General features: G+C 38.7%; 2 protein-coding genes across 3 annotated transcripts in view; both read left to right on the forward strand.

Moving 5' to 3' along the window:
- Positions 1–22,274, forward strand: part of SNX25 (sorting nexin 25) — a 115,382-nt gene that overhangs the window by 38,153 nt on the left and 54,955 nt on the right. For both annotated transcript variants that reach the window (XM_081046063.1, XM_081046062.1), the window contains exons 4-5: positions 4,992–5,164; positions 6,189–6,375. In XM_081046063.1, coding sequence (XP_080902189.1) covers positions 4,992–5,164; positions 6,189–6,375 — 360 coding nt within the window. The remainder of the gene's footprint in view (positions 1–4,991; positions 5,165–6,188; positions 6,376–22,274) is intronic.
- LOC308496560 (small ribosomal subunit protein eS26-like) lies at positions 14,893–15,237 on the forward strand (the record flags this gene model as incomplete). The annotated part of the gene is made up of 1 exon (XM_081046078.1): positions 14,893–15,237. One exon carries the CDS (start codon positions 14,893–14,895, stop codon positions 15,235–15,237), a length of 345 nt encoding a protein of 114 aa, XP_080902204.1.

Here is a 22,274-nt window from a genome sequence, read left to right on the forward strand (position 1 = left end):
TCCAATAGAAAACCACTTTATAGACTTGTTTAATAACTTGAACAGTGAAATGAGTTGTACCCAGCCAGCACTAATGTGAACTTATTTATAGTATCATAGGTACCTAAAATAGAAAATTTAAGTATAATAGTGTTTTATACTGTGAAGTGTGTCAGTAAGTTTACAATTTACAGAAACGGGTTAATAAAGTTTGTTTCTTTTTGTGAGTCCTCTGTTAAGAGCTCTATTGCCTCATAGTATCCTGAAAATTGATTTTTAGAAGGAACTTAATATTGGAGCTTGTGGGGTATAACTAGAGAAGATGTTTTAACGTGAAAATTGCTAATATTAGGCTTATTAGCCTCTTGTATCGTCACATTGATTTTTGTCTTTCGAAGAAGTCTTCAACAAGGCCATTTCTGTGCTGATAATTCTTCGTTTCTTAGGTTTGCTAGTAGGATCTTAAACGTATGCTTTCCTCTTGAGTGACTGCAGGAATCATGAAATACACACTTCTACCCCATACACACAAAGTAGTCTTACTGAAAGGAGTAGCTTCCTGCCTGGTTTGATATGGACTCGGGTGGAGTAGGAGCCGGGCTCCCTACGGTTCATTGGCCTATTCTCACTGCTAGTATTCTACCTCTGCTTTTAGGGAAGAGATAAAGTAGTTGAAAAATACTTAAGGGGACAAGCAAGCATTGGATCCTCACTGGGTAGCTTGTATTCTCTTCTAAGAAGGCCTGTTGTGTGAGCTTATCCGAAAGCAGCCCTGTTCTGCCCTGTGATGCTATACTCGCTTCCTACCGGGATCTGCTGCTAAATGTGCTCGTGCAGCAGCCGCTGTCCATTCTCAGCTGTGTGGCCTCATCCTATGACTTGACTTCTCTCACGGAGACATCACATGGTGATTATTTTCTCGCTTGCTGCCCCCGGTGTTTTGCAAACTTTTTAAAAACTATGACCCACAATAAGAAATACATGTTATTTTGTGACCCAATGTCATAAGACAATACTCTTATTACATGTGATAACGGATATTTTTTTTGTTCTTTAACTTTTTTTAAAAAATGACGTTTGAGACTAAATTTTATTTTGTTTCGTGTGGGTCAAAACCCATGGTTTGAGAAAATTACTGTAGAGCTGTGGTTCTCAGATTTTTTTGGTGTCAGAACTCTTTTATACTCTTAAAAGTTCTTGAGAACCTAAGAGAGCTTTTGTTTATGGGGTAACGTCTAGTGGAGGGCTGGAGCCAGCTTGTCCTGGTTTGCGAGAGCCGACTGTGCGTATCTCTTCACAAGTCTGAGTTCAGTGATACCACGTTGTTAGCTTGTAATTGGCCATGGTGGTGGTGTTTACACTGTGAAATGGGTAAATGCTACAAATCAGAGCTTTTTTTTTTTCCCCTGGAGAGCCAGTTGTTAAACATTTACCAGCTCACCATTTATTATATCTATCAATATTTACCACATTAGATATTCAAACGAAAACTTTTAAAGTGTAGGAATACACAGTACACTTTCCTTTAGCCATCAGAGCAATGATGTCATCACACATTTTGTAGCCTCTGGAAAACGCTATGCATGTGAGAGAATGTGAGTGAAAAAGACAAAGGACGTTTTTTTTTTTCCTGATCCATATAATTATTTATTTTGATGAAATTGATCCAGATTAGATCAGTGGCAGCACTTCCTTTTGACAAATGACATTTTTATATTACTATGAATATAGTTTTGACCTCAGTGTCCCCTTGAAAGGGTCTTGGGGATACAGAGGAGTGTCCAGACCACCTTTTGAAAATTGCTGTTTATAGAGAAAGTAACTTCCAGTAAGGGGATATGTGAACTAATAAGGAAAGTGAGAGAAATAGTACTTGTGGGTTACTTCCCTAGAGTCTCAGAAGCTTCAGCCTCTCCTTTTGAGGGTTCGGCAACCCCTTGGAGCTCCTGTGGTATCTGTTACATAAAGTGCTCCACAGTTCTGCCTGGCAGATACTGTCAAAGACTTGTTTGAATTCAGTGGAAGCTCATTTACGGTAAAGTATTTAAATTATGGTCCAACAGAGGACAGCATTTAAATCAATGTTTTTATTCAGTTATGCTGATGGATTTGGGTTTGGGAGAGAGCAAGTGGTTAGAGAAATTAGTATTTTTATGATTATCTAATTTTAACATGAGAATGTATTTTTCATTGAGACATTTACCAGCTTCTGCAATTACTGCTTTTGTGAATAATATAAAGATATTATAGGTAAAGCATCAGAATAGTAGAAACAAAGAACTGAGGAGTTTAGAAACTCCTTTTCTTTGGGCTTCTACTTGTCTTATGCCAAGGATAGATTTATTTTACTGATATCTAGGCTATGCCTAGAAGGTCTAGTTGATGATTCTTATTAAAGAAAAGAGTCTAGCGCTGTTCTCTAGGATTATGGATATTTGAAAAGGCACCAGGCATTTTGCATATAGATGATTGTGCCCTGGAGGTGAACCCCGGAGAGCAAATATCTGCTTGTGCATCATCTTCTATAATCACACAGTGACACTGGCAGACAGGTGTCTAGGTTTGATGACTAGATCTATACTTGCCCACCTTAGGTAAAAAATGCGCTGGTCCTAGGGAGCCCCATGAGTTTGCAGATATCCATTGGCTGCAAAAATGACTTGGTAGCCTAGGAAGCCACCAATTGAATTGGCGGCTATCAGATGAGAGAATAATAAATTGCATTAATAAAAGCAATACCTCCTCTAGTTGACTGTTAGGCGATGGTGTGGAGGCAGTTTTCTGGTCAGCCTGTATTTATGCCCAGGCTGACATTCTGTTACTGCTTTAAGCCAATCCAGATCACATTTAATTCTTACCTCTGCTTCCTCTTCCTTTGTCCCATCTGTCTCATGCCAGCATGTTTCAGGAAAATCTAAAAATGATTGTTTTTATGCTATTAAATCATTAGCATCTTTAATTTCGTAGTCTCCTTACAATCTCTGTGTTTTGTTACCAGTCAAGCACCAGATTGCTGCTTTTATTTATATATTTTCTTTGTTTATCTCTGAATTTTTTTTCTCCTTTCATCTGTGTAGTCTCTGATTATGGTGGAGTCTGGACTTCAGAGTCAGATAGAGCAGGATTTGAGAGTTACTTGTATCATTTATTACCTCTGATTTTTGGACTATTCACTATGCACTCAGATCCTTAATAGTGTCATCTATAAAATGGTGATGATAATACCTACTTCTTGGTGTAGATGGGAAGATTAGGTAATAATATACATACATATGAAATTTACAAAAGGTTAATATCCTTTTGCCCACTCAAGAAATGAGAACCCAAAGGTAAGTGATAAGAATTGCAGTATAAACAGATGATTGATTGAAGAAGGATGATGCCAGGATTGAGGCTATAATCCACCAGAATGCTAGATGGAAATCTCCTGACCCAAAAGTAGCCATTTGATTCGAGCTTATTTCTTGGCTTCTGAAGCTATACTCGATATCCACTTACTAGGGGCATCACAGGAATATCCTGCAGAGGGTTCTACTCCTGCAGGGAGCAGGCAGAGGGTTCCAGGAAGCATTCACATTTCCTGTTTCCAGAGATTGAACTTGTTTGATCAATCTTCTGGCCTCTGGCTCACTGAGGTTTTTCCATAACTTAGCTCTAGGAGGGAGAGGAACTCTGGGAAGTCTGAGGACCAGGCTTCTTTTATTATCTGCCTTCCATTGCAACAGAGAAGAGACAGTGTACACTTTGGAGGGGTTTTGATAGTATTAAAAGAAATCTGTCTTGTAAAAGTGGATTATTTTTTGTCCAATTTCCTCCAATGAATGTTAACCAAATGTATATTTTAAAGCAAAGTGCTTGAAATGACAGTATCATCTAAATCTTAGTATATTAAAGTATCAACTCTAGCTGGCAGCGTCACTAGAGTTTAAAATAGTTGAAGATGCCATTTAAAAAAAAAGTCAACATATATCAGTATATATGGAAAGGCTTGCAGGTTAAAATCTCTGTTCGTGTTGTGAGCTTTGCACGTTAGGGTTGAATTCCTCTAGTTTGTTGTAGAAGACATAGGAAATCCTTTTTTTTTTTTTTTTTTTTTGAGTGTACATACTCTAAAAACTAGTCTTCAGTCTCTCATACAAAAAGAAATCCAGTTTACCCCTGGGAGACATTAGTCATAAAGGCACCAATATGCATTGACTTGCTTCATTTCCTGTGTAGTTCCCAGTATGCTTCCTCCTATCTGTTTAGTGTTTGTTTTTCCTTCCAGTATTGGCTGGTAGTTACTATAAGAAGCCCATAAACGTTGCCTCTTATCTGGAAGGTACTGGAAAAATTACCTTTCCAGTCTTTCTTGACTTGCTATCAAGATGCTGTGGGAAAAGGAGGTATAAAAAGTTCTACTTTCCATCCTCTTCACTCAGATCCTCAAAATTAATGGTTCTTAGATGGGGTGGGGCAATGCTGTCTGGGAATCCATGACCAGGGTTGGCAAGACTGGTTGGAAAATACTTGGGAGCCTCACAGAAGGCAATTTACCATCAAATTATGTAGCATCAAATCATGGACCCCTCTTTTCAGAAGAAATAACTATAGATTATTTAATCCCATGATCACCTAGTCAGAAAAGCTGGCTGGTGCCCCTAGTTTATGCTTAGTTAGATTTTTTTATTTGAAAAATGAAGCTGTGGAGCACATTTAAGCAGAGATCTAGGAGACCTAAAAACAATCTAGTTAAAGAAATACTTGTAGCTTTTTGGATTATTGCTGTGATTTAGGAGTTATGTATAACTGTTGATGCTACTTAAGGTTTGAAATCCTAAAAGGCCATGCATTTGCATTTTTCCAGATTAGTCTGTGATTGTGAAAATTATGACTATTGATATTGTTGAGTGGACACAGTTCTTAAAACCGGCACATTGCCTATTTGAAAGATTTTTTTACCTAATGATATATAACCGAATTGTTTCTCGAATTTTCCTTCCTTCCTTTTTTCTCTCTTATTAAATTTTTAGGCAAGAAGAACAGCCGAGGCCTTTTGTGTTGCATGCATGCTTGAGGAACTCAGATGAAGAAGTAAGATTCCTACAAATGTGTTCTCGAGTTCTAGTGTTTTGTCTCCTCCCCTCCAAGGATATCCAGTCTCTCAGCTTACGGATAATGCTTGCAGAAATTCTCACAACAAAAGGTAGACTCTCATGAGTAATTGATATTACTAATGTGACGATCCTTGTGCAAATGTGCTACATACAAATGTGATTGATCACACTTTATATAGCACCTACGCAGACCTTGAATTCTGTGGGCTATATAGGAATTAAAATATTTTCAAAATGTTAAGTTTAAATATCACTCAAAGAGGGCATCATTTGGCCATACATGATAAACAGATTTTTATATAACCTTACCGAGTGCATAGTACATTCTGATGTTTATTTTGACATAGGATAACCAGCCTTATGTTCTCCACAGGGTGGCATCGATTTGGGATAGCTTTGGAGTTATTCAGGCCAATAATATGTATATTGATGAAAGAACATCTGTACTCAAACTCCAATGTGCATTTACTTAAAATACCTTTGCTACAAGGTTCACTGATAATGCCTATATGTAATTTTGTGAACTTGGAATAAATAAAAAAGGAACTGTAGCACAATATAATGTGATTACTAGAAAAAAAATATATCTAGGGAAATGCTTAGCTATGATAAGAAAAATGGAAGAAAATATGACCTAAGAGAACTTTTTCCTATCTCAGAATTTCAAACAAATAATGTTGCATTTGATATGCATTGACTGAATGTCTCATTTACTATCTCAGGATTAGCCAGTGGTGTCCATTATCGGATACAGCCCACCACAGAGAAAGGGGAACTTTTAACTTGAAGTTAGTAGAATGAATTTGTAATAGCGTCATTAACAACTTCCTGAGGTCCACTTTCACCAGTTGGGAGAATGTTGATTTTCATCTTTTGGCAGACAGAACATATTGAACCTTATGAAATAAGGTATAAAAGAAATAAAAGAGAAAATATTACTGTACTTCATTTTGATAGCTTTGTTAGCAACTTGAAATAAACAACCGTGTGTGTGTGTTTTCCCTGTTTGGGTTGTTTAAAAATGTTTCCCAAGTGTAGTTTCAATTATATGATATAAAAACAGTTCCTGTAACGGAGAATACCTTTCTCAGTGGTGCTTTTTTCTTCCCCCAGTCTTGAAGCCAGTAGTGGCGTTACTTAGTAATCCAGATCACATTAACCAGATGCTCCTTGCGCAGCTGGAGCACAGAGAACAGATGAATGAACATCACAAGAGAGCCTACACCTATGCTCCTTCTTATGAAGAGTTCATCAAGCTTATTAACAGCAACTCTGACGTTGAGTTCTTGAAGCAACTAAGGTATTTGGTCTTCACTTACAGCATGACAATAGCTACTGGGTATCATCCACTGCCTAGTTAGGTAAAAAAAATGTGTTTGCCAGGGCAGCAGAAATAAAATCTATTAGTCTTACTGTTCAGTGACAACTGAATTTATCCAGCTTCTCCTTTTGCAGTGGAATTACTGTTTTCCAAGTATAGTGTTTTTCAAATAATTAGGTTATAATAGATTGAAAGCTGTTCAGTTGTTAGGAATGTCTGCTTAGCTCTCAGATGCCTACCTTAGAAAAGCATTGGAAGGAGATGATGTGTTTTAAACATTACATTGCAGGACGTTGTTGATTTTCATTTTTCTTAGAAAATGCAGAGGCCCCAGTTTGGGAATAAGGGATTCTTTACTAATTGCTTTGAGAAAACACATTGGAAATATACCCCAGGAGTCTCTTTTATACAAAACTTCAATCTCACTTATTGTACTTTAGATATTTTAGGGATGAGTGTGTGTGTTTTTTATTTTTCTTTACACAGAATATCCACATACAGTATGATTATATACTGTTGTGTAGTTCGTAGATTTTCTAGACTTCTGTTTCTCTAGTTACCCTTGTGTTTTAGTGTCCCTAAACGATAATGCACGGAGAAGAAAGGAAATCTGGTATGTCACTTTGCTTCTGATAAGTAATTTTGGTAGATCTCTGACAGAAAAGTAAAATATTGGTTGAAATTGGGTCTTTGAACTATTTGAGGATTTTAGACTTGTCTTATTTGCCTCTGAACTAGGCTCAAAATTAAGGAGAGTTACCAAAAGGTGCCAAACAACTTTTTTTTTTCCAATCAGAACTAATTATTTCGAACAGTCAACTATTGGTACTCTAGCCTCATCTGTCATTTTGTATCTGAGCACAGTTCCTGGTATTAAAAGGTGAATGAATCTTGATAAGAATTAACGGCTTATCTTCTTCAAAATATACTAGCCAAAGTCTCAGGACTAGAAATGCTATAAATACCTTAACGTTGGCAATTCATCGTGTAGCAGGTAAAGAAGTAGCTCAGCAAGAACTGCCCTTTGAAAAACAAAATCATGCTCTCTGCTGCCCCAGGATGATTGGACAACCTACTTTTGTCACAGTAGGGGATTATGGATTGCCTCTATCTGTGTGGCCCGAGATTCCACTAGAAGTCCTGATTTTACATTTTCCCTTTTCCCTCTTCTATGTGAGGAAACAAAAAACAGAATGAGCCTTTACATCTTTCTTGAATATCACTTCCTGTTGCTCTCATAAAGAGAGCCGCATTGAAGGACACGGGGGTCCTAAGAAAGCAGGCCCTCTGAGCACTGAGAGACGTAAAGGGCAGTAGAAATGCTGAACTAAAGAAGGACTTTTTCAGATATTGAGAAAGTTCAAATACTGTAAAGTTCACCATTGTAAAGTAGTCAGTTCAGTGGTTTTTAGTATATTCAAAGGCTGTGTAACCATCACTACTAATTTCAGAATATTTTCATCATTCTAAATAGAAATCTTATTCCCATTAGTAGTCACTTCCCATTCCTCCCCTCTCCTCAGCCCTTGGCAACCGCTAATCTACTTTGTGTCTCTATGGATTTGCCTATTCTGGACATTTCATATAAATCAAATCATCCAACACATGGCCTATTGTGTCTGGCTTCTTTAACTGGGCATAATGTTTTCAAGGTTTATGTCGTAGCATATGTCAATATTTCATTCCTTATTTTGGCTGAATAGTATTCCCTTGTGTGAATTTACCCTATTTTGTTTATCCATTTATTTATATCAGCTGATGGGAAATTTGAGTTGTTTGCACTTTAAAGAACGCCTTTTGAGTGATCGTTGAGCATCTTCAGTAGCATTATCAGTGTCTATTGATAAATACCTGAGAGTGAAATAAAATGTTGCAGATTCCTAACCTCTCCCTACCACTGTCTCCCCCCACTATACACTTTCCCCCAACAAGGAGTAATGGAATGGAGGCAGACACCAGGATGGGGTGTTTTTTGTGCATTATTCCATATATTGAATTCTCTGTGCCTTCCACCTCACTGTTAGTCTTTGTGTTTCCAACGAAATTTAGAGTCTAAAGGGAGGACTTTGCAGGTAGTTTGTCAATGAGATAGTAAAACTCTTAAAGTGTCTACTCTATGAGAAACAAAAAGAATACATTTTCAGATTTAATTAAGTTGGTGTAATAACTGAATCGACTAGAATGACCTATTCTCCTGACCTCTATCCCTTTATAAGCTTTCAGTTCCTCATGTGAATCTTGGGAAATATGTCGATCACTTCCTCTAGAGGAGCTGCAGAATTCTCTTGTAACGAGGAGTGTAAACTTCTTGAAAGAGTTGTATGCAGTTGGCAATATCAGCTGTGGGATCATGGTAGTCCTGAAGATTTATAGTCCCCTCTAGAAGCTTGGCAAAGAAACTTGGGCAAAAAAATACTATGAAAGGCATTTTTCTCAGTGATAGATATACGAGGCGTGATCACAAAATATGATGAATATTTAAATTAAAAAATTATTACAGTAAAGGACACATTGCCATTAATCCTCCTTGCTTGGAACATACAAGTATGTTTGAAATACTCCCCCTCACTTTGAACACACTTATCCCATCATTCTTGCCACTTTCTGAAGCAGTTCTGGAAGTCCTCTTCTGTGAGTGTCTTTGCTTCATCCTCCATCATGACAGTGCTCTGTGTCACACATCGCTTCTGGTACGGCAATTTCTGTCAAATAAAAAACATTACGGTGTGTCCTCATCCATCTTATTCACCGGATCTGGCACCCTGTGACTTCTGGCTCTTCCCCAAAGTCAAAATGACCATGAAAGGTAAACATTTTAAATCAATTCAGGACATCGAGGCAGCCATGACAGCCCTACTAAAGACACTCACGAAAGAGGACTTCCAGAACTGCTTCCGAAAGTGGCAAGAACAATGGGATGTGTGTTCGAAGCTAGGGGGAGTTTTTTGAAGGGGATTAATGGCAGTGTGTCTGTTACTGTAATAATTTTTTTTTAATTTAAACATTCATCGTATTTTGTGATCACGCCTCGTACATGCCCAAAGTTACTTTCTAAATACTTTTGTACATACTGCATTATCCTGAGGCAGCTTCCCCTGGACCTGTGACTATGAGACAATTCCTTGGGCTTTGCTGCCAGGCAGTTCTGGTATGACACTGGTATGTCTTTTATCCATGGGACTGCTGTCCCTACTCATTGTATCTTAGGAACAGACCTGGGGGAGGGGGATATCTTTTATTCTCTGCGTCTTGCACAGCTCCAACCAGAGAGGCTACTAGGAATAACTCTGCAGTGGCAGAGACTGATCATTGTGCTCAAAAAGTAGGTAGTGTTGCATAAATTATCTTGTTAGTTGACTGCTTATTGTTTATCTGGTTGAAAAATTGTTCTGCATTCCAGGGTCAGTTCTGCTTACTGTTACTGACAGGCAAAATCACTTTTTATCAGACTTCTGTCTAATAACCTGCCACGATGTGGCTTATCAAGTTCCTAGCGCTAATGGAGCTGCTTTTTTCAATCGTCGTCTGAACTGTTCTGTTGTTTTTCTGGTAAAATGAGAGTACTCTCCTGCCTAACTTGATTAGTGTTTTAGGTCATTATCTTTAAATTGCTCTTCATAAAATTTTAGGATTGGCTGCCTAAGGCAGGGAATGTGTCTTATTTAGACTAGGCAGTTGATGAAATTGTCCACTTTTATTTGGAAGATAGATGCGTGTTTTCTAAAGGAAATAAAGTTGTTTATCTTTGCTAGACTGGAATGCATTAAAAACGAAGAAACAAACAAATCTTGAAGGTGGTATTTGAAGTTCTACAGTGTTTATTTTTTTATCTGAGTGGGCACTGAGATACTTTCACAGTAGGATTATAGAGCTAGGAATGCTTCTTTAAAATACAGAGGGTACCAAAAATGTACACACATTTTAAGAAAGGAAAAGACTGTATTAAAATTGTGATACTCAGTATATACTGATAACATGATACTGGCATTCATTTGATTAATGCCATCTTTAGAGCAACCGTCATACTACATATTGCTACCATAATTCAATTCAACTTCGAAAAGTGATACATGGATAACATCTCTTAAAACGTGTACATTTTTTTGGTGCCTTCTGTACACACACACACACACACACACACACACACACACACACACAGTTGGATATCTCACCAACCTTAGCTACTTCCTTTTTCTTCTTTTCTGGCATCTAAGTGATCAAAGTAAAGATGTGATGGCTGTAATATTTTGAATTTTCCAGGGTCTTCCAGTAGGAGCAGTGATCAACTCTGTTAATAGAACCGAGTGTCATCTTGGTGCAGGATATTAAAGGGCAGCTGACTAGATTTCCCACTTCTGGTGTGGGTGGGTGGTGGGATGATGGCCGCAGTCAGGCAAACCAGAGTCCAGAACAAAGGTGCAGCCATTAGTGCAACTTGACAATTACAGCCTTACCAGAGAAAGGACTGTGTGTTCCTTTATTTTGGTGAAGTGGGAATCACAGTAAACATTAAACAAAGGAAAATGACAGGTTCTGCCTTGACTAGAACCTCTTGGGAGGGAGTGGGCAGATTATGGCCCAAGAGTGCCACCAGTACTGCCTGTACTGTCTGATTTTTCAGTGTGTTTGTAAAAAGTACGCTAATGAAAATTGTTTTCTCTCCCATGAAATGGAGGAATTTTTATATTACTTATCTGGAGTGGAACCTGGACATCAGTATTTTTTTTTAAGTCTCCCCAGGTGATTATAACATGTAACTAGTACTGAGAATTTCTTTAAAATAGAATATTCTTCCCCATGCTACCAATCTGATGTCTTGGCTAGATGTCATGTCATACAATTCATTATATTCTAATTCTTTGAAAACTGTCTATCACTGTTTGAGATATATGACACCTCTATTGAGGAGAATATTGATTAATCAGGATACCTCATTATTCCACCATGTTATCATAATAAACAACAGCTATTTCATCACCAGACTTCCTGAGAGATGTGTTTAACCCGAGATTTCTCAGTCTTGGCAAAACTGACATTTTGGGCTGCTGTGGGGGCTCCACCATCTTCAGGGACCCTTTAGCTCACTGCTGTGTCATGCTAAGGGTATATTCCAGAGTCCTTTTGGTTCAGGGTATACTCTAGAATGCCAACCCTCATATCCAAATGGCAGGAAGCAGAATGAAGACAAGGAAAGGCAGTGGCCACGGTCATGCACTAGCCATCTTTTATGGCAATTTCTGGAAGCTGCTACATGATATTTCTGCTTATATTTTGTTGATCAGAACAATTGTGATATAATAGGTAGTCTTATTCTGGGCAGCCTTAGGCTCAGTTAAAAATGGAGGATTATATTTACTAAGGAAGAAAGAAGACTGGATATGGAATAGGCAAATAGTCATTTTTCCACAGTATTGTATGTTGTATAGTTATAGTGAATCAGACTACGATTGGAAATATACTACTTTCCTGGATTAGACATTTGCCAAGATGTTTGAAGTCAGACAAACCTGAGTTCAAATCCCATATGTAAAGCTGGGTGACTTGTGAGACAGATGGACAGAAAACAGCAGTGACACACAGCACCAACCTTGTAGAATTTCCCTGGGGTGGAGAAAATTCTCTACTGTCTTTGAGTCTTTGCAGGCACGAATCCTTGTATAGAGAACAATACCGTCAGAAAGTGCCATCATCTTAAGATGGTCACGGACTGTCAGAGAGACAAGTGGTAATAAAATCATAACAACACGTCACTGCCATAATTTCATTTACTGCCAGTCCAACCTTTATTTGATACTTTAGTTCTGGATTTGTTTATTTCTGACCCCTCATTTAAAGAGCAACATGGAGAATCTGAAAATAATAGAGAAATTCTAATAATGAACGAAGGATTTAAAACTTAAAAGATGAAGAATTATTTAGCTTGGAGAAGAGAAGCAAACCTTTTATCTAGTACATACTGAGATTGATATGGCGTTTCCTGTTTGACTAGGATATAGCAAGAGGCAATGGGCATCATGAATAGATTATCTTCAGAGGTCATAAGTAACAATTGAGTAAGTGACTGAATGAATTTGCTAAATATTTTTTCTTTAACTATTAAGGGATAAATTTTCACTTCTGAATTAGTTTAGGTACATTTACACATGAAGACAGTATTATTATCAATACTGTCTTCTGTGTAAAAGAATTTAAATTATTTGAGCGTTCTGTGTTTTGAATAGTGATTCTGAAAATACATCGTGACTCACGAGCAGTAAAATAGGATTACATTATGGAGGAACGTGAAAGAAGAAATTGCACATACCTTAAGACAAACTAATGCACCATGTCAGAAATCAAACAGCACATATAAACAGCTGAGGAAAAGGCTAGTGTGGGTGGACAGGAGATGAAAAATCATGAAGTATAAAACAGAAGCCTGGTAACTTTTTATGAAAACAATAAACGAATATAAATTTAAACTCATTAAAATGCAAGGCTACCTATAAAAAACGTTCTCAACGATCTTATGGTTTTATGGAAATTAAAAAGTACATTGACTCCAGAATATAATTCCTTCTGTTGGTGTTGGAGAAATAGCAGAGGGCACAGAGGTGCAAGTTAAACATATCGGAGAACACAGATTATTTTCACTTAGGAGCAAAGATAATTAAGTATTAGTAGCAATGTAAAATTTGATAGAAGAAGGGGAAATTGTGGTATGAAGAAGTTTACGATCTCTTTGAAATTAAAGAATTTATTATGTGCTTATAATTGGAGCAACACTGGCTCTGTGGGCCGGGGATGTGCTTAATGAATGAATGACAGGCGGGAGCACGAGTCACCACGTGTACAGCACTGGCCCAGAATCTGCGTATTTCTAATTGTTAGCGGCTGCTAATGTTGTTGGAATCATTAGACCAATGCTTGCAAACAGATGTCATTTTATGGTGAACACTGATCAATTACTAGTGGCCCACTGGAATTCAGTGTTTCATTTTTAGGGTTTGAGGAGAACCAATAAATAGCAATGCTCCTTTCTGCATCGTGAGGTTTGAGCCATCTTAGGGCCAAGGAATAAGGCAAATGAAGAACAAATTGTCACTTTTATTACGGATAGACCACGGAGAATGTGGTTTGTGTGTGTAAGCAGTGTACTCTCTAAAACTGACTCCAAATTAGACATTTTTTCTCACCTAGCAATCCTAGACCAGAACAATCCATTTTTTTTTCTGCTTCTCCCTCCCTCCCCTGCTCCCTGGCAGGTGCAGAGTCCACTTTCTGGCTTGCTTTGGAGGCAGAGAACAGATGTTCTTTAGAGGAAGGAGAACAGAAGGGCTGTGCCTCACATGCCCAGTTCCTCCTCCTCTGTTATCAGATTAAAAACCTCTTCCTTCTCCGGGAAAGAGGAGAGGAGTGAGTGACAGGTAGAGAAAGACCAGGCATAGAGCTTTTTATACTAAGAATGAAACATCAAGCACTGGGGGTGGAGTGGGCTGGCTAGGTAATGCTTTTTTCTTTAAAAAAGCAAAAACAAAAACTGGTGCTACGTGCCTACTCAACAGAAAATAATTTTATGATTCACAAAGTCTACTAAAGGAACAGTAGTGAAGAGCAGTAGAGTGGTGTGCTGGTAATTTAAAAAACTGGCTTTTGTGCCGAGGGGTAAGAAACCCCAACTTGTGGCATTTGCTGATATCTGTGGTGTTAATACTCCAGCTGTGGCCAATTGACAGCCACTGGCCTGACATCACTGAATGTGGAGTTGGGGAGAGGTGCAGTAGCACACCATTTTACAGATACAGCGTTTCCAACATACTGATACAATCAATGTAAATAATGTTGAACATAAATAGTGAGAGGAATACAATTATGAGGAAATGGTGAGTTTTGAGTACTCTCACTGAGTAGTGACCACACATACTCTGTCTTTTGATGACCCTGCACTGGACAGCAATGCAGTTCTTCCAGAGGTAGATGAGGGTTAACAACATAAGAAGTCAGCCTATAATGATCGGTCCAGCATCTAAAGTCCACTCTGCTGTGAGCATGGGCTCAAGAGTCAGATAGACCTGGATTTCACAGATGTGGTCTGCTTATGCTTTGCCGCATGCAAGCTGGATGACTTTGGGCGGGTCATTTAAACCCTGAGCCTCAGTTTTAACTATGAAATGAAGAAAATAGTTCTTATTTCATAGGGTTGTGGTGATAATTAAATGAGATAATGCATGTAATGCATTGGCACAGTTCTTGGGACATGCTAGGCTCCCAATTAGAGCTGAAAAAATAGCTGATCAGAAGGCCACAAAATTCTCAGATCCTGACTTAAATAGAGTGATGGATGAGATGAGGTAACACATAATATTTCAGAAAAACTTCATTCAAAATGTATAAGAAAGTCATTAGGACATCTTCAATATAGAACATAAAACTAGGCAACTAAAGACGCTATTTAGTAAACATTCTCAATGAAATGCTTTATGTAAGAATTGAGTCTCTTGGGTCCTCGCTTCCAAGATGACCAAGAAAAGAAGAAACAATGGTTGTGCCAAAAAGGGCCGCGGCCATGTGCAGCCTGTTCGTTGCACCAGCTGCGCCCGATGCGTGCCCAAGGACAAGGCCATTAAGAAGTTCGTCGTTCCAAACATAGTAGAGGCTGCAGCCGTTAGGGACATTTCTGAAGCGAGTGTCTTTGACGCCTATGTGCTTCCCAAGCTGTATGTGAAACTACATTACTGTGTGAGCTGTGCCATTCACAGTAAGGTAGTCAGGAATCGTTCTCGTGAAGCCCGAAAGGACCCAACACCCCCACCTCGATTTAGCCCTGCGGGTGCTGCCCCACGGCCTCCAAAGCCCATGTAAGGAGCTAAGTCCTTAAGGACTGAAGAAATATTCTTGGGGGTAAAATAAAATGGAAATTATACTTTAAAAAAAAAAGAATTGAGAACATATAGCAGTAGTGCTATATGTAAGTCTATAAATGAACACTTTATTGTGATTTTCATAGCTGACATAAAAATATGAAGAGCACTAGTAAAAACTAGATACAGGTAGCAGAAAAATGTGCTTTCCTTGAGGTTAACTAAAGGGCACCAGCTCGCCAGGGGTGATAAAGCTTTGGTTGTTTCTGTAACATGTAATTTCTGTAAGCTCTGGGGACTAGAAAATGAATATAGGGTGCTGTAGTTATTTTAGCAAGATTAAATGATATAAACAAGATTAAAAAATAGAAATCACTTATGCAAGAAGATGAAAACTGTTAATACTTAGTATATATATTTCCAGATTATTTTCTGTATATGTAACATGAAGTGTGTGTATGTGTGTGTGTATGTGTTTACATAAGGTCAGGACACCTCAGGCTGCTCTGGTCCAGAACTTTCTAACTGGTGTGACTCAAATCTAGTATACAGGTGTGTGGGGATGAAGGTGTCCTCAGCCCTTGGGGTTGGCTGGGTGGGGCTTGGGATGGCTGGTTATCCCAGTGTTCTGTTGAAATATTATAATTTGCTGAGTGTGCCAAGAATGGAAAAAGGTTAGGAAGCATGCCTTAAGCTTTCTGTGGAATCAGCTGCCTTCTCCATACTAGAAAAATGAAAAACAGGTTTAATAGCCCTTCAGTGAAAAGAGCCTCTTACTCCTCCGAGTCTTAACTGAAAATATTTTCTGTTGGTGCTACAGCTCTCTGGCTCTTCCTGCTTAATACCGTTAAACACACCTCATGAGAAGATAGCTCAGAGACTTGTTATCCTCAGTAGTACTCATACATAAAAAACTAAAATGAGATACTTTGTTTATAATATTGGTGAAGATTAAAAATTTGATGACACCTAAGGTTGGCAAGGGTATAGGAAAACTGACAACCTACCTGCTGGTAGGAGTGTAAATTATTCCCTTTTTGTAACAGTTTTACAATATGAAAACAAGTCACATAATGTGCATTCTTTTTGATACAGTTATTAGTCATAGAATTTATCTTATAGGGAAATAATCATAAATGTGTGGGAAGATTTCTCCAACAATGTTTCTTGAAATTGTATTTAGAGTAAAGCCTAAAATAACCAAAGTGCTTAACAATAAGGGCTTGGTTAAAAAAAAATTTGGTGCATCTCTAGAATGGATTACTGTGTAACAATGGTTTTGCATCAGAATATTTCATACTGTTGAAGGTAGTAACTATGAATTGATAAATTAAAAAGCTTCTAAGGCAGTATTTATAGCATCAATCCAGTCTTGTCAAACAACAAAATACTATGTTTGCCTAGAAAAAAGATTATAAAGATATATGTACCAAATGTTACTCGTGGTGTCACTTTGAATGTTGTGCTTTGTGTGTTTTCTGTTTTCCTGTTTCCTTCAATGAACATATGTTTCTTTAGAGAAAGTGAAAATTGGCTCACACTGAGAAAGTTCAGTCTGCCCGTCCATTTATCAGGCTGGGAGAATGGACACTAAAGGTGGCTGCAAAGTTCACATGAAACAATATTTCTTCCAAGTACACTCAGCAGCTGTAAAATGTCAGAATGATTCCCTTCTTTGAGTGACTACTGCTTTCTTACTTGCTAAGAATCTGCGCTCCCTAAAATCTTCCCTAGACTCTCAGAAACTTAGCTGTTTGCAGGTCTGTCAGTAAGGAGGACACATCCTGCTTGTGCCTGGTCAGTCACTTTCACACAGAGAGGCAGCCTCATTTATCATTTATCAGGTAGGGCTGCAGAAAAGGGGTCTCTCGGCTCAGCATTCCACATCGAAACTTGGCAGTTTCCCAGGAAATGGGACCATGGATCTACCTGAAAATGATGCCTTTACACAGCCCTGTTTTGAGCCTATCTCACCGTGCTTCACTTAAATTTCATCTACTCCCCCTTCCCCAGAATCCCCCAGTAACTCTGTCTTTTCCTTTGGGAGATGCCCTGGTTCCTCTTGCTCATCATAGTAGGTCAATAAACCTGATTGTGTTCAATTACCATGACCCTGCTGGTCTTAGATTGATTTAGGCCAAGACACTCCTATAGTCAGGAGAAAGGTAAGTCTATTTAAATAAATTATAGAAACACACACATACTATCTCCTTAAATAATACTTCTCTAAAGAGTCAGCAGTGCTGTTAAGGAACAATAATAATAGTTAACATTTATTGAACTTTCACTGTGGGGCAGGCACTCTTCCAAATATTTTAAAGATTTTTTCTCATTTAATCTTTATAGCAACGCTATGAGGGAAAAGACTGTTATTCCTCTTCTCACAGATGAGGACTCTTGAGTTTTAGCAAGCTTACATCATTGCCCCGGGGTGACACAGTAAGTGTTGTCAGGATCTGAACACAGGACGTCTGGTGCCAGAGCTCACATTTTTAACTATTCTGATACACTTCCTCAGTTGGGCGACAGCATCAGTTTAGCTAGCTGACATCACCACAGCATTTCTTCTCAGCTGCTTTAACTAAAGTCATAGAAAACATCTCTAGACGAGTAAAGAGCAGCCTGTGGCAACTCTGAAAACATTATTGTTAAGTTCTTAATTTTTTCTTAAACATTTGTATGCGTGTATACATAACATACATATATATGATAGTCTAATCTATGATACATCTTTGTTAATTTTAATACAAACAGTATTTTGAACCATTTACATACTGTATACCTGAGACTGGGATTTGTCCAGCCTTTAGTCTGCTAAGACATTGCAGCACGTGCATGCCCAAGGGATCCCTAAAGTACTATTTTTTTAAAAACCTGTGTAAGGTGTGCCTATCGAAATGAAGAGACTTTTTTTTTTTTTTTTTGGCTTGGCTTGTAAATAACTGAAATCAGTGCTAATAGAATTCCAAAGCTGTTCTGAACAGTTGACAGTAAAAGGACAATAAGTCTATAGATTTCTAAGGTGATTATTTTGAAGAACTGTAGCCTTTCAGGTAAGTTAATGATTAATGGGAAAAGTTCATAAATATAAACCTGTGCTAAGTCTTTAATAATGTAGATAAATGTATAAATCTAAAGAGAGGTGAGGTGGCAACGCAGAGGGGCAGGTGGCAACTATCTTTGTGGGACTTTTTCCTTTTCCCTCGGACAAGGGATACAATAGGTAGGATCTTGCTAGAGTTGGAAAAGAGCTGAATTCTTGTTAGGCTGCTTTCTCTTAATACTTAGTTTACATTATATTTTTGGAAAGACATATACAAACAATCTCTGCTCTTCTGATCAAGAGAATGTTTGCAAATATCAGCCTTTCTGATTCTTGAACCTCTTGGCACCAGCAAGGCCATGTCCTCTAGAGGAAGAAAGGGAGTGAGGGCCAGCTCTCCCTGAACAGCGCCCTGCAGGACTGGGCACCCTGTGCTGCCCAGACTGGCCCACATCAGGATGCGTGTGTTTGTTTGCTTGTGTTGAGAACGATAACATCTCTCATTTCCTACTTGGCCTTTTGGTATCAAGTGAAAGTGAATTCTACAAATTCAGGAACATGTTCAAAGGCCTACTGTGTGCAAAGCACATGTGAGGAGGCTCTAGTGTATATAAAGATGAATTGGTTGTGGATCCTTGAATTCTTTCCCTTGCCATCAAGGTGTTAGTAGTCCAGCGTAGGAGACCCATGTGGATATAGTGAAATATGAAGCAAGATATTAAGGCCAGAAGTGGAGTGTAAGAGCTAAAGAAATGGGTAGCAACAAATATTTCATCCTGTAGAAGAGAGGAATCTAAGAATCTTCAGAGAGGAATGGCCACGAGCTGAGTGTTTAAGAACAAATAGGATTTCAACAGATAAGGGGAAAAAGGTTGTGTGCAACAGAGAAATGAAAACAAACCCTGGGAGTCAGGAAAGAGCTAGAGTGTGCTTGGGGTATTGCATGTGGTCTGGTTTGTCAGGGAGATGCAGAAGGCAGTGAGGCTGGAAAGATGACCTGGCATCGGCCATGCCTATGTGCTTTCAAAGGCCTTAGACAAGGTAGACATTAATCTATACTGAATTTTAGGGTGACAGGCAAAGGGTTAAGAGCATGAGCTTTAGAGTCAGGCGGCCCTAGGTTGTAATTTTGTCCCTAGTACTTAAAAGCAGTGAGACCCTAGATAGATTTCTTAATCTACCTGGACTCCAACTTCCTCCTCTGTAATGTAATGTGGGGATAATTGTAACACCTTATTATGAGGATTAAATGAAATCATATATATTAAAGTATCTAAACAGGTACCTGGTACCTAATAAAAGGAATCTACAAATGTTAGCTGTAACATTTGTTACAGCTAACAAAATGTTAGCCAAATATTATTACATAATATTATGGATTCATTTAAAAAATTTAACTCTTTACTCAGATGGTTTGTATTTTTTTCAGTACCATTGATGACTCATTTGTTCCAGTGCGTGAATCACTAAGAATATCAAAGGAACAGATTGTTCAGAATATTATTTGTACCTGTTCAGTGTTACAGATGTTAACACTTATTAACATAGCTCATTGTCTTAGTCAGTTTGGACTGCTATAACAAAAATACCATAGAATGGGTGGCTTAAGCAACAGACATTTACTTCTCACTGTTCTGGAGGCTGAGAAGTCCAAGATCACGGGGCCGGCAAACTGGGTGTCCGGTGAGGGTCCGCTCTCTGGTTTATAGACAGCTGTCCTCTTGCTGTAATCTTACTTGGTGGCAAGAGGGCTCTCTAGGGTCTATTTCTAAGGACACTCATCTCATTCTTAAGGGTACTACCCCCATGACCTAATTACCTCCCAGTGGTTGCACCTCCAAGTACCATCATATTGGGGATTAGGCTTCCGCATATGAATTTTAAGGGAACACCCACATTCAGTCTATAGCACTCATTAACATTTACTGCGTGCCTGCCATATGTTTAGTGCCAGGTTGGTACGATAGGAGAATGCAAGACGCGGGCCATGTCTTCAAGGAGGCTTATGATAAAGCTGGAGAGAAAAAAGGTAGGATATCTTTATTATAGATGAAGCCACAATTTTGTCTTTGGCTCAGAGGTGTTGCCATTTTTTGAAGAAGTATTAGGCCCGGAAATAACTGGGCACACCATTTTCTTTATTCACAGCACTGTTGTGGAAATGTGACTCTTTAAATAAGCAGCATAAAATAGTAGATAAATAAGTACTGTTATAGAGCAGAAGTCATTTAGGATTTCAGAGAAGAGAAATGTTAATGTGAATTAGAGGGATGGGAAGATCCGAGGGAAAAAGTAGTATGTGTAAGATTGTAGTTAGGTGGACAAATAGAGACATTGTTTTCAGAAGGAAACAGCATGAACAAAAGCCTGGAAAGTGACTATAGTTTTGGGAGAACTGTATAGAAACTGTCCTGGCTTAAGTCCAGGTTTATATTGAAGAGACAAAGAAGTTGGGTTGGATAAGAAGGCCAGTGCCAACTTGCTGAGGGAATGGCAGTTCAAGCTTAAATGAGACTTGGTTAGGGAATGTTCGACATTGATGGTTCCAGGTTTGTGTATGTTTCTTGTAAGCTGTTTCCTCATCTGTTCAGTAACTTGCAGTTCCATCAGAAAACTTGATTGATCATTAATGCCCTAGCAAGGCTAGGACATTTGGGGAACATTGCCCAAGTGTGTCTTCAGCCTAGAGATATCTCCTCTATGTATGGAGTCTTCAAAGCACGCTCTATCAGTTGGAGTGGCATTTGGCCATGAAACAAGTGACATATAGTGATTTAAACAAGTTAGGGATTTATTTTCCTCGTGTAACAAGACGTCCCGGGATGGGCAGTTGTGGGGCTGTTAAGGTGGCTCAGTGATATCACTGGAAACCTAAACTCCTATCTTCTTAACATCACCATCTTAAGCCTGTGGCTTTCATTCTCATGGCTGCTGTGCCTTCATCCAGTTGCATCCTTGTTTCACACAGGAAGATGGGTAAGGGCACAAACAAAAAAGGAAAAAGACTTTTCTGTGGAGTCTGCCCCTTTAAAAAGCTTTCCTGGAATTGCCACTCAGCAACTTCTGCTTATATCACATAGGCTAGAACTATGTCACATGGCCGTCCCTGACTGCTAGGGAGAAGGTTAGCATTTTTAGCAAGGTGCATTTCTTGTCCTGATAAAACTGTGGGGCAGTTAGTAAGGAACAAAGAAAGTATGTTGGCAGCTAGCAGTGTGTGCCACAATCTCCAGGTGGTATGCCGACATTGCTTCTAACAGCCTGTTCTCTTAGGTGGTAAGGCAGGCATTGATGTTTATATTACACAAGTGGAGAAATAAAAGAATGTGCTTTGTGAGGAATCTAAATAACTAGGGTGAATTCATGTCTCACTTGGGTTTTAATTGAAAAGCAAAAGAACGTATAAAACCAGCCAAATGTAGCATCAAATCTTAGAATGCCATAAAGTTTGTGTTCAGAGTAATAATTAATGTTAAATAGCTTTATTACGGACAGATTCTTAATCAGTCAATACAATTATGTTCTAAGAAACATTGAGTATGGATGAGCTTGGTTAGGGCAATATTGTATAACCACTAAATAGCCTTTAAGAACTTGGGGTCATAAAGCCCACCTGAATATGCTCAAAACAGCTACAACCCTCAGGTTGTAGTCAGCACTTAATGTAAATGTTTATTTTTCCTGATTCAGAGGTGTTCTTAGTCACACATGCATACACCCGATGTTGTCTACTCTCTCTGTGCGTAATTCTAATGTAATATCGAAGCCATGGTCCCACTGCAGATACTCTATTATGTTGGTCTGGAATGGTCTTCCAAGTGAGAAGTAATGAGGGAAAGCATTGAGACAGTGGCAGTGGGACTGGAGAGGGAGAGGACAGCTTTGAGAAGTATGTAGGATAAGGCCATCCAGTAGAACTTTCTGCAGGGATGGAAACGTTCATATGTATTGTCCAGTATGGCCTGTGAATGTCATGTGGCGATGGAGCCCTTGAA

Source organism: Rhinolophus hipposideros (assembly GCF_964194185.1).
Source record: "Rhinolophus hipposideros genome assembly, chromosome: 4".
In the NCBI taxonomy this organism is placed as follows: Eukaryota; Metazoa; Chordata; class Mammalia; order Chiroptera; family Rhinolophidae; genus Rhinolophus; species Rhinolophus hipposideros.